Raw genomic sequence first — 18,324 nt, 5'->3', positions numbered from 1 at the left:
ATATGATCTGTTTAAGTCAGTTATTGTGTTTTATATTTATGACATTATGATAATAATAATAGCAATTTTGTATTCAAGTCCTTAGAGCTCGTTCATACAGAACATGTCAATAAGCAGCAGGAAGTCCTGAATCATGAAGAAAAGAATAATAATAATATATTAAATAATATAATAACATTATTATATAATAATTATTAAATTATTTAGTGTATATAATAATATATAATTATATTATTAAATATTTATTAACAGTAAAATATATTCCTTTATCCATGTCTAAATATTGACATGTCCTGTATACAAAAAATAATTTTGTACCTTATTTTTCTCTCTTTCATTGTCAAATTTAGCTGTCAATTCAGCTGTCAAGTTTAGCTGTCAAATTCAGTTATCAATTTTAGCAAGAGCTTTCCTCGAACCTAGTTTAACATTAACAGCCGAGTTTCTCCACGAGAGCGCGCCAGGATCGCGTCGAGAGAGCCGCTGCTGCTGGTGTCTTCCGCGGAGTCTTGAGAAGAAGCAGAGGCGAGCGACCGAGGAGTTCAAATGTCGTGTCGCGTGTTTCGTCTGCGCCTGGCAAGCGAGGAACCGAACAGATCCATTTTGTGCCAGCGCAGCACGGCCGCTCGGTCGCGCATCGAGTGAAGAAGCAAAAGCGTGCGTTTGCCCGCGACCCATCTGTCAGTTATCCGCGCGTCGCGATGACGATTTAACCAGCGAAATCTGTTACGTCCCGGGCGGCGCAACGACGCCGAGGAGATACATGTAAGTTTCGCACGTATCGTTTTTTTTAAATGCTTGTTTGATCGAGGATATTCAATTTCATAGGTAAACATGTGTTCCCCTTCAGCTTTAAGTGTGATATTTTTATTGCATGGGTATAGCAGAGTTCACCAGGTTGTCTACAAATTCTACAAGGATTTGTACTTGTTTACAGATGAAGCTTCATGGCTAGATGCTGGTAGAGAGGTTCATTAACGAAACGGCATGCTTGTAAGAGTCTGGCAGCGCACTGTCACGTGGGATGAATGAGGAAGAACTATTGAAACGGTCTGCCGCAGAGCGCGATAGGATTTTCAGCTGCTATGACCGCGGTAGGGAAGGCACTGAGATTGATCCCTGGGAGGATCCAGCTTACGAAGTCTATCACACTACGGATAGATATGGTTTCATACAGTATGTGCACAAGCATTGTAGATTTTCTAAAATTAGATGTACATGATATTAACATACGTATGTATATATTGGCTGCATTCAGCAAAAAAAAGCTGCTTTACAACTGTTGTAAAATTCGCGAATCTGATTGGTGCATGCTCTTAGATTCAGCTTGATAATCTTATTTTATCCACAGCGATAAAAGATTACCACAGAAGCCGGATTCATATCAGATGAAGTTACATCATGTGGAGATGGAGAGATTGAAGAAATGGGAGAAGATGACAAAACAGTGGGACAGTGCCTCGACCAAGGAGAAACTGCGCCGTAGAATATACAAAGGGATTCCTAATAGATTTCGTGGTCAAGTATGGAGTCTACTCCTAGGCATCAAGAATCTCAAGAAAGAACAGGCAGGCAAGTACGAGGAGATGCTGCAACTAGCTCGCCAATGGTCCACAGAGATAAGACAGATCGATGCCGATGTCGCCAGACAATACAGAGATCACATTAATTATAGGTATGATACAAAATTCCTATAATGATGTATCTGAAAAAAACCATACCATTGTATTATTATTATCTTGTGTTATCATTATCTTTCTAGGGAGAGATATAGCATAAAACAAAAATCCATGTTTTACGTACTAGCAGCCTATAGTATGTACAACATGGAGGTAGGATATTGCCAAGGAATGTCTGTGTTAGCTGGTTTGCTGCTGCTTTACATGGACGAGGAGGACGCATTTTGGGGCCTTTCTGTGTTACTTGCCGATCAAAAATACAGCATGCATGGTTGGATTTTTTCTATATCAAAATATTAAAAAAAAATCATTTAGAGGTTCATGAATATGGTTGAATTAGAAAATAAATAAGAAAAAACTATTTCATATGTATACTGTTGCATACATTGCATTTATGTATAGAGGGGAAAAACATAATGTAGCCTCTCAAATGTTAAAGGTCGTGTCAATCGTATTTATGAACCTCTGGACAATATTGACATTTATCTAGATATTTATAGTTGCAATATTTTTTATAGGCTTTTATGTCGATGGATTTCCAAAATTAAACCGCTTCATAGAGCACCATGACAAGATAATGAACAAATTTTTGCCGAAATTAAAACGAAAAATGGATAAATGCGGCTGCGATTCCATACTTTATGCATTGAAGTGGTTCTTTGTTGTCTTTCAGGAAAGAGTATGTGTTTCTTTCTTCCATCCTTTCTTTCTAGACCATGTCCTTTTTACCATTTTTTTCTTATGCATTTATAGAACAAACATTTTGCAAGTTTTAGCATTTTCGGTAATTTTTAATCATACACACAGAACATAACAAGGCTTTTTCATATATAATATTCTTGCTCGATGAAGGAGAAAAAAAATATGTCGAATATAACTTGTAGTGGTAGTATAACTTCTTAGAAATCCTTGACATTTGCAAAATATGTGTCTTGAAAAATAATTTTATATAATTATTGCATTCTAGAAATGCTAAGAAATATTAATGAATATCTGCTGATTTGTAGACTCCCGTTAGTCTCGGTCTTCGTATTTGGGACATATTTCTACTGGATGGCGATCGCATACTTCCGGCGATGGCGTACACCGTGATGAAGCTGCATAAACGCTATCTGATCCCGATGGAGAGTCTCGACGAATTCTGCAATTATCTGCAGATCAAGTTAGAGAAGGACTTCTATTTCGACGACGACACTGTGATCAGTACGATGGAGCGCAGCATAGAGGAGTTAAAGCGTGCCAAATTAGATTACCCGGGTGCCCCGTTGCCTCAAGAATTGCCCCGTATTCCATTTGGTACTTTCAAGGAGCCCTCGTTCACCAACAAGGTATATTGCTAAAAAAATTCTCCCGTTTTGTCATCATTTGAAATAGGAGTATAAAATTATGTAACAGAACACTTTGTTAAAATTCTTTTATGTTTAGTTGAAGATTTTGTATTTAATTCTGAAATTCTTTTTTCGATTGCTTTTGGTTTAAAAATTATCTTTGTCTTGTTTTATAGCTACAGTAGTATAGATACTCCAATAACAAGCGTATGTCATTTTGACGTCGAGTGACGTCAGTTTGCTAGTTGGGTGCTATTATATTTTAACATGTCTTCTGCAATGATGGCAGTAAATATTACAACACCTGGCAGCAATCAAGCGATAAAAAGGAATATTGAATCCCGATATAATTTCGCTGTATACACCGTGATAGCAATCGTTTCGTATTCATTCAGGTTGGGAGGCGAAGCGAAGAGTTTAGCGAAGCTCAGCATGTAATGCGAGAATCCGTGGCGCAGCGTAGGGACATGGCGCTGATCGACGACGGCAGGGAGAGCACCACGCCTGTCGAACCGACCAGCGGCCTTGGCGGTGAGTTCAGCGATAGCCGCGACAATAGCACACACGATAATAGCACTGATAATAGTACCTCGCGTGTCGAACGTGGCAGCGATTCCGAGGAGGAGAGTAACGCCGATTCGAACGTGCGGATAACAGTTATCTACAATACTAGACTGTAAGCGATACGATGGTGCTTATTAAACCTCGCGACGCGAACAAAAACTTTGCTCAACATGACACTTTTGACAGTTTGAGATGTCGAATATAGTTTGTAGAAAGCCTTTGCCACGCGCGATACAAAGCGTAAAGATATATATTATTGTTTTGTATAAGTTATATATATATAGATATATATACATAGTTGTACACAAAATGATTTATATACAACAGTTCCTTGTATTGTATAGGAATGCATTGGAAGTATATTAAAATAGGATATTTTTTTAACTATAATACTAAGTATATTATACGCATGTATCAATTTATGGTATTAACACATGATATTAATTTGCGCGATAATAATTGGAATATATTAATCTTCTTGATGTTACAAATGCATTTCATTTAGAATATCTATCAATGGATCTCTTATGATCGTTTCTTTCTCACTTCAGTATATGTTTATACTTAATAAACGTATCGAAATTAACCAAGCCGAGTCTTACATGATTTTACACAACACACTCTATCCATGCATGTGAATCGGATGGTCCTGCTTTGTTAAAACTATTTTTGTGTATTAAGATAAAATTAAGCTGCTTCCTTTCATGCAATTTTATTATCATGTTCGTCATTCCTTTAATATTATGCAAATAATCAAGAGACCTCATTTGACAATGAAACCTTTATTTTTCAATGTGTTTACAAAAAGTTTACATCCTAATCGTTTATTATTAATAAACAACTGCATCCAGTCAATTAAAGTCACTCTATTAATCCATATTCTTAGATAAATACTTATAGCGCATTAAAAAGTAGTACATCTCGCAGTTTCAATCCAGCGTATCTAATCCCAAGAATCTACATTTGTAGGAAGCAAGTTCTCCTTCGACCCGAGCCTGGATGACGGCACGTCTCCTAATGGTTCCCGCCGATCGCTGGCCGAGACGTCGGTGACGTCAACGGCTGACCTGTCGGTATTCAGTTCGGCAACGCGTTCCCAGGCCTTAGACAACAGTCTGGATACTCAGAGCAACATCTCGAACGCCAGCTCGGGCAGCGGCGGTCTACCTACGCCGCGTGCGACGCCGCACCAGCCCAGCCCGGACGTGGTGCGCATCTACGTGCCGTACACGTCGCCCGCGTCGGCGGCGGTCTCCTACAAGGACGACCTGCCGCGCACGCTACCACGTTCCCTGGACACCAACAAGATCCGCATCCGCGTCGACCCAGATCAGACACCCATAGTCGAGAATCTCAAACCGTTTTCCCTGGAAAGCCCGGAAGTGGAGCTGGACTTGAAGTAGAGTGAGTCGGGAGAGAGAGAGCGATTGGAATTTGTATGCGTGCGGAAAATTACTTGTTGAGTGCGAATCGAGCGAGACGGTGAAGTTACAAATGATCGCGTGCACGTAGATAAGGCGTCCTAGAAGTCGCGGGTTTCTAAGTAAGAAGTTAATGTCACGAGTTCGTTCTACAAAACTTCGACGATTAGAAGGTTTAACAAAATTGTGTCAATTTCGATTTTCCCTTTAATGTCGGGTGAAACAATATTTTAATTTGTCCACAATATTTTTATGGCATATAGAGATCTCTTTTTTTTACTTGTATATTAGATGTCACATTGTCACTATAAGTGCAACTAGTATTTCATAATATTCTCAAATTGATTAAGAATATTAATAACTTTTTTTATTTTTCCTTATCAATTTTGAATTAGCTCTTAAAAAGTAAACTAATTATTAGTTTTTGTAATAAAAATGTCGAAAAGATTGGGCATTAAAAATAAAGAATCTGCATCTATTTTTTGAAATTGGAGGTATACATTTGACTAAAGATTTCTCAAAAACCAAGAAGCGACTTCTGGCACGTCCTATATGTATATATATCATACCCTGCATAATAACAAATCGCGCATATGCGATAGAAGGAATTACAATGTCAAATACGAGAGCCGTCGTGTTAAATCTCAAGAGATTTCGTTTTAGAAAGCGTGTCAATTGAAGAATTAAGAAAATTTAGAAATGAGAAAAAATTAATATGATGTACCGTTTTTAGAACGTAATCTTAAATACTAATTACACTATATATAATCTTTGATATATCTGTTATTCTTATAAAAATTGTATTTCAATTTAAAAAATTGTAAAGTTGTAAGAATTGATTGCATTTCAATTTTTGGAGAATGAAACAAATGTTCACAATTAATTGCATTCCAACTTACAAAGATTTAAAGAGTCAAGTGTTTCACATTTTAAACAGAACGAAAATATTTCAACTTACCAAAGTTAAAATGAACAAAATATTGTTACACATCGTGGCCTAATTTACGATTATTCATAAATAGCTGAATATTTCATTACTCATTGCATATATTATCACACATTCGTATTTATCACGCAATTTTATTTGCAGTTATTGATAGTTTTTCTTTTTTAATTTCCGCGAGAAGAAAAGAATGCATATATGATATTCGCGGAGCCGAAATAACACTGCTACAGTTATTTCGGAATCGTCATTAAGAGTTATAAGAAGTGTAGAGAGGATCGCGTGTTGTATATATAAAAACACAGATGTATCTAGAGACGAAATTAATTTTTTTTACATAACTATTGTAAAGAATTGAGTTTCAATTAGGTGGTATAGACAAACAAAATATATAAATAATTAATATAAATCTCGTTAAACTCTATATATATAAAACTCTATAACTGAATTTTGTAATGTAGAGACGTAAGGCAATGGATTTGTCTCTGGATACGACGTCGCTAAAATTTTCTGGTCAGAATTATCCAGGTTGTTCCGCGCGTTTAGATTGAGTCTAAAGAAAGGAACATTACCGGTTTGTCAACGACGAGATATACGTATGTATATCTTTCGAACAACTGTAAATTGATAAACGAATTTACCTTAGCATACTTTCTCGGAGAAATGCCGTACGATGTACCGATTTTATTTATGCATTCGCCATCCGAGCTGATTATATATGTCTGTCCTAAAGAAAACTTACTGTACTACCGATTTCATTAAGTATTATGCTGCCTTGGTAATATCAATGTGTCACTTTGTTTTACTTTAAGTTGTTCTCTTTCTCTCTATATCTTTTTTTATAATTATATATAATTCGTCTATTGTAAGAAATATACTTTTGTACATATACATACGCATATTTAAAGAAAAAAAAGTGGAAAAAAAGGAAATAGACTTTTCTCACTATATTAAGAAGCGAAAGAAGCTCCTCAGATGTAGTCTGTTGAGTTCGAATCTCTTCGTCGAGGAATGTGAATATTGAACAGTTTTTTTTCTGCGTTGCATCGAGACTGCTTTTTTTGTATTATTTGATTGTGGAGAAGCCTCGCGCTTCGAAATATGTATACTCCTTGCTTCCGATTTCGCTAACATTCCCGAAACACGCGCAGTATTCCTCAATGTACATAGTCTTGCGGCTTGCAGAGTCTAAAAAAAAAAGAGTTGTCCTCTTACATTAACAACCGATTGTTAAATACCTAAGATAAATAGGGTAAGACAGAAGCGATGTTGATTGAATAATTATTGAATGTTGATCTTTATCGTGTTAACGCGAGAACGAGATTGATAAGAATTATAAAATCATCTGCCGTAAGTTTTTCTTCATTTATTCCTAATGCGAGTCAGAACAACGTCGTAACAACGATTATTTTTTTATTAACGATTAGTTAAGTAGTATTATTTTTTAAAGCAATTTAGCAGATTTTTCGATAAAATATTGTACACTAGATATAATTTCAGTTTTCTTGTGTCGTGTGATTAAGTTTTTCCGGGTTTCACATCGGCTGTGTGTGCATAATGCAATTTTGCCAAGCATAATAAAATGATATTACGATATGATTGACACAGAAATAGCGAAAGAATGTTAAATGGAATAGATGTAGAGCGCTGATTGGTGTTGCAACGCGTTCGCATAATCTGCTTGAAAAGAAAAAAAATCAAACATAGCCAACAGAATCTTCAACACAGAGTATATTAAATAAAAGACTTTATATAAAAGCGATATCAATGAATTGCTGTACATTGATCGATTACACACAAGTGATGTTGATTATGTCTAGAGCGCATAGTTACAAATTTCATTGTAAAAGTCGGACAATTCGCCTTCTTGAAAATAATACATTTTATCCAGTAGAATTGTAATACATAAATTTGATAACTCTGGTGTTAGCACACTTTGAATTGACGTGATGGTCCCTGTTAAGTGCAACGATTGTTCGTTCCGTGTGGTTTATAAAGTGTAATTTAGTTTTTAAGAGGTGATTCTTTGTGACGAAGCAATGACCAATCATTACTGCATTTGTTCGACCGTGTGACGATAAATTCCATAAATATATACCTACAATAAATAAAGTAATTTAATAAAGACGCGAGAGAAAAATACAATTGCTTTATTGTTAGATCGAGAGCATGAATATTGTTATATTTTATTCAAGTCTAAGAATACTTTGGATACAGTAGTCTTTGCTTCTATAGATTTAAACGGAAAAATAATTTAAACGCAATTATGTATACAGTGTGTCCCAAAACTATTCTTTGCTTTTTTCGCAAAAAATCTAATTTTGATTAAATTTCGTTTAAAAAATTTACATATATTTATTTCGTCAAAATCGGAATATTGAAGTAAATCTTTTCGAAATTTTAATAAAGATGTATAATGCCGAAAAGTAATGAAAATAAATTTCTGCCGGATGATCATCCATCAAATTTTAAATATTGATGGAATTTGATTGATTGATAGAGTCATGGGATACGCTGTATATATTCCTGTTCATTATTCACATTCAGCTGATCACCTTTACACAGGCGAGCTATTGTTCAAATATAATGCCTGAAGAAGTGTGTACAAATATCCTTAAGACTATTAGTGCGAGTCGATATTTTTTTTATACGTGTGTTAATAGTGAGAGATGAGGGTTTGTAAGCTCTCACTCTTCTCCTTTCTTTCTTTATAGAACGTGGTATGTATAGGAAGACGTTTGTAATCCGACGAATGCAATACTCATTGAAATCTTATCGATTACCAACGCAAATCGCACTGTAAGTCGATTAATTGTCGAAACAATAAAGTCTAATTGTCAACATAGCAAAAATACATCTGGCTTCTCTTGCAGTATCTTTTTCTTTTATTATACGATCAAAGATTATTTTTGTTTATCTATTGATATTTTGTTTGAAATTTATTTATTCTTATCTATATATATTACGCAGAAGAGCTGATTTAAAAATATCAATCAAAGATCAATCAAAGCGATTGTAATAAAGAAATAAATGTGACTTATTATTCAAGAAATCAGATTTATAGTCATAAAATAATTAAGAAATCATGTCCATTAATTTCACGATTATTACAAATTTTTCTAAGGATGATTCATGTACAGACACATGTATAATGAGAATGTAAATTTCCTTGTAAAAAAAATCAATATATTTATATATAATATATATTTTTAATTACAATTATTTTGATTGATCATAATTGCTTTGCTTTTTTCGATTTTTATAATTTAAAGAATAATACTGAGAAAATGGCTATCACAGAAATTGATTAATATAATTTAACTTTGAAATTTAGTTTAAATTTAAAAGATTGATTTATCTTTTAGGATTAATCAAGAGTTTCTAATATCCATTTTTAATTTACAATTTTACTGGAAAACTATTTTGTATATTTTCTTATAGTTAACGATCCGGTACCATAAGAACGTTTATTGCGTGGAATTCTTGTATAACTTTTGTGTAGAAATTCGTTGGCAGCAAACTTTCTTTTTCCTTTGCTTTATATGACGCTATATAAGTATATACTGTACAAGTATAATGTCAAATGTATCTGACGATCGACAATTCATTTGACTTATAACGAGCTCATTTGGTTTATAACAGAATCATCTGGGCTTACTTGACGAGACATTTAAGGACTGGGCTGGTAAAAATTGTCGCCTATAATTGGTATCACTTTGCCATTCATAATCATTTGTGGTCCAGTGTAATAACGCCATAGCAAACTGCTGCCTCTCTTCAATTGATTGTGGACTGATAAATGATTCCAGCAATGTAGCCAGTTCTTGTAGATCGGCATATGTGGAGGGAGACCGGCTACCAACCTTAAATAAATTTTTGTAAATATATTAATCTTATCTAATTCATTAATCTAATCTGCTATTTTATTTCTACGAAATATTAAAGATTATTATTAACTCCGAAATAAATGTTTAAATCAATTTTACTTTAGATTCTTAAATATGACAATAAATATTATTTTTTTTATTCTTTTTAAATTATATAATTGTTTATTTTTTAATATAAGGCTGTAATAAAACAATTTACTTACCCACAGTCATTTACTGCCATGCAGTGTGAAACTACCAAGAATGGATACATCACAGTAGTAGCCAGAAACTGCAAATATTTCATTTTAAAGAGACATGTTACATTAGTTTTAAAATATCGTTTAAATATACATCACTTTTCCGATTCACTTACTTTCATAGTTGATGCAGTGTATGGTTTCATCGTTGGTTCCTGTATGACATAATTATTTATGGCATACGTAGAAGCACCAGCTAGAATTATAGCGGCAGCACTTCCTATAACACGCGGTATCAAACCTGCATAATATCCCATGATTCCATTCTCTCTGTAGATCTCCAGGAACGAGCCGAATAGACTACTATTTGTGAAAACAAATAATAATAATAAGCAAATTTTGTCATAATAACAAACCCAGAGCAGAAAGAGAAAATATTTTCTTTAAAATCAGCAAAAGATAAAATGTAATTATATTTTTACTTGCTTCTTTATTCTATAATAATAAGTGTCTTGAATTATTTAAAAATTTTCTGAGATTGATATTTTACTTTAGCATCCTAAATTCATATTGTATTAAGTGTAATCAAATCCGTCATACCTATACTTTGTCTCTCCACCCACAAATTGAGCCATCATTCTTAATGAAATAACTTCCAGAGGATGACTAACTACAATCGCGACAGTTCTACTGATTACATCTTTTATTATCTCACGTATACATTTCTTACGTCTGTAAATGGGAGAAATTATATTGCTGTTTATGTGAATTTTTCTCTTTACTTACAACACACACATTCACAGACTCACCTTACGATTTCATTCTCGTCGTCTTCATCTTCATTCTCTACTGAATTCAATTGTAGATACTCCAAGGTTTTATCACACGCTATTGTGCTAACTGTATAGGAACACACCTTTGGCACCAGGCCTCTATAGCAGCCCGTGAGACCATCTATGCTTTTTATGTGTCTAACTGTAAACAAATGATGTAACACACAAAATATACATAAGCAACATATAAAACAAAAAATAAAATAAAATACTTTCTCCAGTTTATATAAAAAAATTGTGAATTTATGTAATCTAATATATATTATTTTAATTTAGAAATATATAAGTTATTTCTTAGGTTTTAAATTAAAATCAGACTTACTGTATGTAAAGACATTAGGTAGTTTTAACGCTGGCTTCCCAAACAATGTTACAGTTGGTTTTGGTGGAATAGGTTCATATCCAATCTATGTAATTATAAATGTACAGTTCTTTTTAATAAGATAATACTTTTCCTCAACAAGCTATATAACTTTACTTGCACATATAAAAACTGTATCTTCATAATATAATAAAAATAATACCTGAATCAAAACCTTTGCACACTCAACAGGATGAGTGACAGCATTGGTCAGTACGCGGCTGGTTATGTCAGACCATACAACCTCCGTGTAATTCGATTTCGGTGGCATATTTGATAAATTTCTATATCTTCTCTTCCCTATAAAGAGAACATAGAAGAAGAAGGATAAAAAAATTAATCAAATTGATCCTTCTGAAGAGAGAATTCTGCGGAGGATGTTAAAAACTTGCCAGTTTTCATTGCTTAGAGGATCACTATAATTAATACCACAGGGGGGATAAATTTTTCTCTTCTCAGCCCACCTATTTTTCACGAATCTATCTCTTCGTCCTCTCTCCTAGCAACGTCAAAAGCGACGAAGGGTGGCTGCCAAACCGGGGTGATTCGAGTCTAATCACGTTGATGTGATGTAAGAGTCGGGATTTGTTTCTAGCAGGAGCAGTCGAATAACATCACGTCAGTGTCCTCCCGAGTGCTCTTTGAACCTTCGCCGAATCCAGTCGAGTCTGACGAGTAATCGTGAGCAAATAACACCGGGAGAGGACGATGACGCGAAGAGTTTATCTCTCTGCTCTCGCACGCGTCCGTCTCATTGGAAACCGCCCAAGCACCGCTGTCATCTACTGTCAGGTGGCCGTGTGGACGAGCCTTTATTCTGTCAACATCCAGGAGGAACCGAGCCGGCGAAACTGAGGATAAACTCAGCTGTCAAAATCAGCTGTTAAATTTGGGATTTAATTTATGGGTCTGCAATCTTTTCCCTCTTTCTTTCACACACAATTTCGCCGAATTTGACTCATTTCAAGCTTATACGGGAGAGTTTGACATTTGACATTTGAGCGCTTAGAGCAAAGAAAAAGATACAGGATCGTCGCAGGATATGTAAAATAAATACATACATAGATAGAAGGCGGAATTCTAGGCGGACGATTTTTGTTTGGGAAAGTGTAAGTATTTTCGTTTTATCCACGCATATTAATCGCCATTATTTCCTAACCTTTCGGAACAGGATCTGATTTGTGTGACAGGATCGATCGTGTCACGAAGGTAAAATGTTTTTCCCCTCCTTTTTTTTTTCTCTCCTCGAGCACGAAACCGAAATGTTTTTACGTCAATTTTATTCCACTAGAGATTTTAGAAAAAATTCAAAATCAATGTTTTTCGCGAAGAAACGACAGAAAGGACGACGATTGGCGGCGCGATTTATCTCGCAAGTCTCGAATCGCATCTGACGTTTCATTACATAATCGATATGCAATTCTAACCTTCGAACGCACGAAATTAATCGACCGATGTATCCGTAGATGTAAGAAACTTTTTCTCTATCAATTATAAATATATCCGTTACAAATGTCAAATTCTTTCTATCTCTATTAAAAACTCATCTTTCTTCTTAGTTTTTATCTTACCTACTATTAAAAACTCATTTTTCTTCTTAGTTTTTATCTAACCTACTATTATTTCTTCGAAATAAAATCGCCTTTTGCTTTGTAATTTTTTCAAATTAAAAAAATTTTTTTGAATTTTATTATTGAAGTTCGGATCTCGTTCTCAATTTTTTTTGTCTGCGATTTTGACGACTGTCTGTTTTGTTTTTCAGTTTGATGGCTACTTCCAGTTTCAAAGCCATCAGATACTTGGTGAAACGTAACTTGGTCAGTGTCCTGTTCCCTACACTTACGGTGTATTCGATTTTCTTGGATTTGAGACACACGGCTCGTTGGAAGCAGCAACTAGCACAGGAACAGGGACACTAAGACGGTAGAGAACATGTGGAAGTATTATTGGACACTCATCTTCCCTATCTCGGGTTTCCTACTCGGACATAAACTGGATCACCTGGAGACGGAGCGAATGACGATGTTCAGGGACAAATCGGCGTTGTACGGCAGAGAATTGAAACCTGGAGAACCACCGTCCTGGCCGTATTAATCTCATGTTTATTATGCATCGTTGAATCTTAAGAAGTTGCAGAATCAGTTAGTTCTATGTAAGCTATAACAAATAAATATAATGATAAATATACTTTGGGAATATTGTGTCAGAGTCATAAGGTGACAAATGTATCTCACTAATACACATGTAATTTAAATTATGGTTTAATGTGTTTATTAAAACATATATAATTTGTCTTTCTTCTTTGGTAACAGTGTATACGATACAATTTGATGAGAATATGAAAAATATTCCAGTATTTATCGTTTGATTACTATGTATGCGACTACATAGTAAATGAATTGCAAAATTACTTTACTATAAATTTGATATATATATGTCAGACTTATGACTAATAAATTTATAGCTAACTATATACAGATTTAACTATACAAAATTGCATTAAATATTAAATATTAAATTGGAAAACTATATACAAGTTTCTATAGATCTTTCTTGGCTTTAAGATGAGTAGAAGAGAACTATTTCTTGTGATTAATTAATTTTAAATTAGATGAATCCTTGTTTTATGTGCTACTAATAAGTGAGCTATCGAAATATAGAGAATAGTTTGTTCTTGCTATTCTTCTTTGAACTCTTTCCGCCTTTTTCCGCGACGATATTGCACTCGTTTTCTTTATTCTCAGCTTCTTTGTTCTCAAGGTTCTCCAAGGTTTTCATCGCTAAGTTATACGCCAGACGTTTCTTTTGCAGCCATTCATCTTCCTTCTCGTTCCAAGAGATTGGTCTGTCCTTGGAAACGTTAGTCCGCTTCTGGCCTTGTTTGTTGCTGGTTGCTAGATCGAGATATGAAAACGGCTTCTTCTCACTAGGACCAGGATTAGGCTTCGTTGCATTGGTTTGAACGTTGTCCGGTTTACAATGCAATTTATAATCCACAAGACCGTAATGTTGGAACTTCGTATCCTTGTCATGCGAGGCGATGATGTTCTCGCTGAATTTTCGGAAAACCTTCTCTTCCTCGATGGCAGGCTCAGCTCTCTCCTCGATGGTGACCACTCCTTGTGGCCTCGTAACAAATGTGTTACTCGTCCTGCTGGGCCATCGTTCACTCGCCGATCTTGTGAATGCGTCTGGCTTCTTATAAAGATGCGGATTAAAGAATTTTGATGTTTGTACGAAGGACGAGTCTCCATTGTCCGCTGACAACGTCGAGTTTAGATCGTCGTAGCGTATCTTAGTGCGAGGGGGCCGTTTGTACCTTACACTAGCATAGGAATGAGTCCTGGAAAATGTATTGGATAGAGATGATAGCTTCGTTGAGGGCTTGGATGGGTTGTTCTTTGGATGCGTTGGATGTTTTATTTTTTGATCAGTCTCTTCATTTTTCTCATGCGGATTAATGATTGTTTCAGGTACCAAAGTTAATGTTTTCTCCGGAGATTGATGAACTCGCAGCTTTTCTGCTTTGACCGGTTCTTCGGGTTCCTCGACTTCCTGGAATAAAATTCGTGCTGCTTTCTCTAGCTTCTCCTCCACGAGTTGTACGTCTCTCTGATATTGTAGCTGTTGGTCCACCAGTTTTAATTTCTCGTTGAGAATTCTCTCTCCGATCCTGAGTTCTTTTTCTCTCCTAAATAGTTCCCTCTCTTTTATCTGCAGGTTCATCTCCTTCTCCTTTAGGATGGCATCGCGCTCTCGCAAGATCTCCATCTTCTGCAACCAATTCTCTTTGAAAATATCGTCGCTGATGACCTCGGGGGACGGAATTGTCGCTGTGCAACCATTCTTGAAGCCGTGATGACAACAGTCGCTTATTTTGGACTCCAAGGATATCTCGCTCCTCTCGTCGATCGACATCAAACTGTTGACCTTCTTGAACTGTCTCACGGGATAGAGTATATCCTGCGATTCGATTGACGGTTGAAACTCTTTTTTTGCATAATAAATATGCACGTCAGAATTCGTGTCATTATATTCATAATTATTATTATTGAATTGCCTGTCAGTCTCGTCCTCGTTCGTTTGTGTGATGTCTGTTGGTCTTTTAATTAATTTATTTTCATTATTGTCATTAATTGGTTGTTCTAAAGAATATATTTTAGATTGTATGAATTTATTGTGTGAGGACGATGTATTTTTTCTGCTTTGCGCAGTATTTTCTGACACGTTTTCATCCTCTCGGTCTTTCAATTTATTTGTGGCCTTCAGGTCGTCGATCTCGTTGATAGCATTTTCTAGCGAGAATCCTGGCGCCCTGTTCACCTCGGGCACGATGTATGTCTCGACTCTGTACAGTATTGGCTTCATTGGATTCATTGTTGATAGTGTTGATAGATAGATAGATCAGCAAATGAGTCTTGAATTCTTCAGGAATATTATGTCGAGCAAACAATTCTGCAAAAAGATTACACATGATTTATTTATTAAATTGCATACAAAATAATCACAAATTTATATTAATATCTCAATCTCGACAAATAATGTATAGATGTAAAGTATGACGATTGAAAATTATCGCTTCATTAATTATTAAAATTTGACAAATAATAAGGGGTTTTTTTGAAATTTATATCAACTTCAAAAATGTAAAATTGAGAGTTGAGCATATCAATTTTGTTTAAAGCCGACTTTAATTGATCTATAATTTGCGACAAAAAAATTCGAGATAGAATTATATTTATAAAATTTAATATCATGTATATATGTATATGTGCAAAAGACATTTAAATATGTAAAAAAATATATAAATAAAAATACACATATACATATTAAATATGTGACACAAAATTATAACGAGAATTCTATTTTGAATTTTGTTGCTAATTATAAATCGTATAAGGTGGGTTTAAATATATATAAAAATATATATGTTACTACAAAAACCAGATAAAACAATTAACTTTAAAAATGAAAAATTGTATTGAGCATATCTATTTTGTCGATAGCCGATTTTAGACGTTCGTGACTTGTAACAAAATTCGAGAGAATTCTGTTTATAAATTTTATGTTGTTAGTAATAAAAAAACATTTGTCTTTATATCGTGTAAGAAAAGCATTTGAAAAAAAAAACAAAAATTACACAAAAATATACATCAAAATATATATATATACTTATACACTTTTTAAACATGTGATACAGAAAATTATAAAGAAAATTCTGTCTCGAATTTTGTTGCAAATTATAAAACATCTAAAATAGGCTTAAATACATAAAAATATTACTAATATAAAGTAAAAAATTTACTAAAGAAATAATATAAAATAAAATAGTTAACTTTAAAAATGTAAAATTAAATTGAGAATATCCATTTTGTCTAAAGCTGATTTTAGACAATCTTTAATTCACGGTAAAATTTGAGATACAATTCTATTTATTTTTATATCGTGTAATAAAAAAATGAAACATGTAAAAAGCCCATACACAAATAAAAAATGCATCACAAATGTCAAAATACACAGATACATATGACACATAATTATTATATTAATGAGATATATATTAATATGTGACACGTATAATTATTATATTAATGAGATATTAATATATATAACACACATAATTATTATATTAATGAGATATATTAATATATATTACACATATAATTATTATATTAATGAGATATTAATATATATGATACAATTATTATATATGATATATATATAATTATTATATTAATGAGATATATTAATATATATTATTTTATTAATGAGAATTCTATTTTGAAATTTTTCACTAATTGTAAATCATCTATATAAAAAAGATTTAAATATATAAAATGATACTATACCACAAGAATATGTTAAATAAAACAAATCTATAAAAATATTTATGAATTAAAATCTATAAAAAAAATATAATCTGTCTTTTTACCATCTATTTATTACAACCTTTCTTTTAATCTTTATAAAAATTAATTTAAAACACGTTTTTTTCACATCTAGAAAGATGTCTTTCTTGATACAAATTACTATTGAAAGAATATTAAAGGCAAACAATATAAATTTCTTCATCCTGATGATTTGTGAGTTAGAAATTAGCATAAATTGAAATGGTTAATTGATTAAAAAGTACAATGAATTGTTACTTACAGGGAACTTTACAGGAAACTCCGGATACACGTGTGCAATGTTCGGCGTGCTCATTTAAACTGAACTTTCCTTTAACGTTCGTTTGGACCTCATAGAGTGAGATATGCAGGCTTTGCTTGTATTGTGTGCTGGTCAAGGATCTTTCAACGTATACCTGAAAGACGAGCTGTCGGGGGTGAGGTCCTTTTAAAAGCCAGTTCCATCGGACCGCGCAGGCGGATTCATAATATTTTACCTGCCTCTTTTACGTTACATAAAACATGTATATGTATGTTGTAGGAACAACCTTGGTTCTACCCTTTTTTTTATTGAGATTGTTTCAGAAATGAAAATATCTGACAAATTGCCATAATAAAAAAGTTTCTGTTGAAACAATTTTAATTATAAATTAAAGTTACACTTTGTTTCGAAAATGTTTATAAGATCTTAAATATTTATAAAATACTGAACTTTGTGTGTAGAAAATAGTAGAAGAAAAAGAAATTGTTCCTCGTCTTATTATATATTGTCTTCATTATAAGATGAATATTATTGTTATAAAATAATTATATTATATAATTATATGCTTGTTCAATTTACTAACGCAATTTATGTTGTCGCTATTGTATAATCAATTTTTAATTATATATATACAAATTTAAATAATATGTAACAGAAGAGGTATAATAATGCTTTCTATATTCAAAAAATTATATATATACACATATAAAATAATTGTTTCGGATATAGAGAATATTATTATATCTCTCTCATGTCTTATTTAAATTAGGATTTATTTAGATAATTAACAATTGATTATACAACAATGAAAACATTAATTATATTAATTAAGTGAATTGACTAAAAATATAATTCTATATATAATATATATATAATTTTTAGGTCTCTTATAATTTATAAGGTTCTTTGCTTTTTTCTATCATTTTTATAATATATAATGATATTATTATATATATAAATATGTAATATTATTATTTCA

General features: G+C 33.3%; 4 protein-coding genes across 14 annotated transcripts; 2 read left to right on the top strand and 2 right to left on the bottom strand.

The window, feature by feature from the left end:
* The first annotated feature begins 447 nt into the window (after window positions 1-447).
* RN-tre (USP6 N-terminal like RN-tre) lies at window positions 448-8,789 on the top strand. Of its 2 annotated transcripts, none has more exons than XM_029322010.2 (8): window positions 448-765; window positions 938-1,176; window positions 1,352-1,675; window positions 1,763-1,950; window positions 2,198-2,358; window positions 2,687-3,007; window positions 3,403-3,538; window positions 4,541-8,789. In XM_029322010.2, the coding sequence occupies exons 2-8, from the start codon at window positions 1,025-1,027 to the stop codon at window positions 4,972-4,974; spliced, it is 1,716 nt and encodes a 571-aa protein (XP_029177843.1). In that variant the 5' UTR covers window positions 448-765; window positions 938-1,024; the 3' UTR covers window positions 4,975-8,789. The 2 variants fall into 2 exon arrangements, with proteins under 2 accessions (XP_029177843.1, XP_029177844.1); XM_029322011.2 differs by having other exon boundaries at window positions 449-765; window positions 3,403-3,683; window positions 4,541-4,647.
* Window positions 4,335-12,577, bottom strand: LOC114945721 (mitochondrial carrier homolog 2). 8 transcript variants are annotated; one of them, XM_029322020.2, is made up of 9 exons: window positions 11,588-12,577; window positions 11,359-11,495; window positions 11,157-11,241; window positions 10,811-10,976; window positions 10,602-10,733; window positions 10,178-10,364; window positions 10,026-10,093; window positions 9,594-9,798; window positions 4,335-7,123 (listed from the first exon to the last, which is right to left on the bottom strand). In XM_029322020.2, the coding sequence occupies exons 1-8, from the start codon at window positions 11,595-11,597 to the stop codon at window positions 9,606-9,608; spliced, it is 978 nt and encodes a 325-aa protein (XP_029177853.2). In that variant the 5' UTR covers window positions 11,598-12,577; the 3' UTR covers window positions 4,335-7,123; window positions 9,594-9,605. The 8 variants fall into 8 exon arrangements, with proteins under 8 accessions (XP_029177853.2, XP_029177852.2, XP_029177848.2 ...); XM_029322019.2 differs by lacking the exon at window positions 4,335-7,123 and adding an exon at window positions 7,649-8,033; XM_029322015.2 differs by lacking the exon at window positions 4,335-7,123 and having other exon boundaries at window positions 7,649-9,798; window positions 11,588-12,075; window positions 12,257-12,577.
* LOC114945726 (NADH dehydrogenase (ubiquinone) MNLL subunit) lies at window positions 12,004-17,677 on the top strand. 3 transcript variants are annotated; one of them, XR_003822464.2, is made up of 3 exons: window positions 12,554-12,663; window positions 12,958-13,347; window positions 17,348-17,677. XR_003822464.2 is itself a non-coding variant. In XM_029322034.2 (2 exons), the coding sequence occupies exon 2, from the start codon at window positions 13,128-13,130 to the stop codon at window positions 13,287-13,289; it is 162 nt and encodes a 53-aa protein (XP_029177867.1). In that variant the 5' UTR covers window positions 12,004-12,304; window positions 12,958-13,127; the 3' UTR covers window positions 13,290-13,382. The 3 variants fall into 3 exon arrangements, 2 of the variants coding, with proteins under 2 accessions (XP_029177867.1, XP_029177866.1); XM_029322034.2 differs by lacking the exons at window positions 12,554-12,663; window positions 17,348-17,677 and adding an exon at window positions 12,004-12,304 and having other exon boundaries at window positions 12,958-13,382; XM_029322033.2 differs by lacking the exon at window positions 17,348-17,677 and having other exon boundaries at window positions 12,958-13,382.
* On the bottom strand, window positions 13,587-17,599 carry LOC114945717 (uncharacterized). Its single transcript, XM_029322009.2, has 2 exons — window positions 17,346-17,599; window positions 13,587-15,650 (listed from the first exon to the last, which is right to left on the bottom strand). Exon 2 carries the CDS (start codon window positions 15,570-15,572, stop codon window positions 13,842-13,844), a length of 1,731 nt encoding a protein of 576 aa, XP_029177842.2. The 5' UTR covers window positions 15,573-15,650; window positions 17,346-17,599; the 3' UTR covers window positions 13,587-13,841.
* Window positions 17,678-18,324: the final 647 nt, after the last annotated feature.

The sequence above is a fragment of the Nylanderia fulva genome, unplaced genomic scaffold (genome assembly GCF_048542155.1).
Source record: "Nylanderia fulva isolate GAGA-0341 unplaced genomic scaffold, ASM4854215v1 Scaffold32, whole genome shotgun sequence".
NCBI classification, from domain to species: Eukaryota; Metazoa; Arthropoda; class Insecta; order Hymenoptera; family Formicidae; genus Nylanderia; species Nylanderia fulva.
This window is presented reverse-complemented; position numbering and strand designations above follow the sequence as displayed.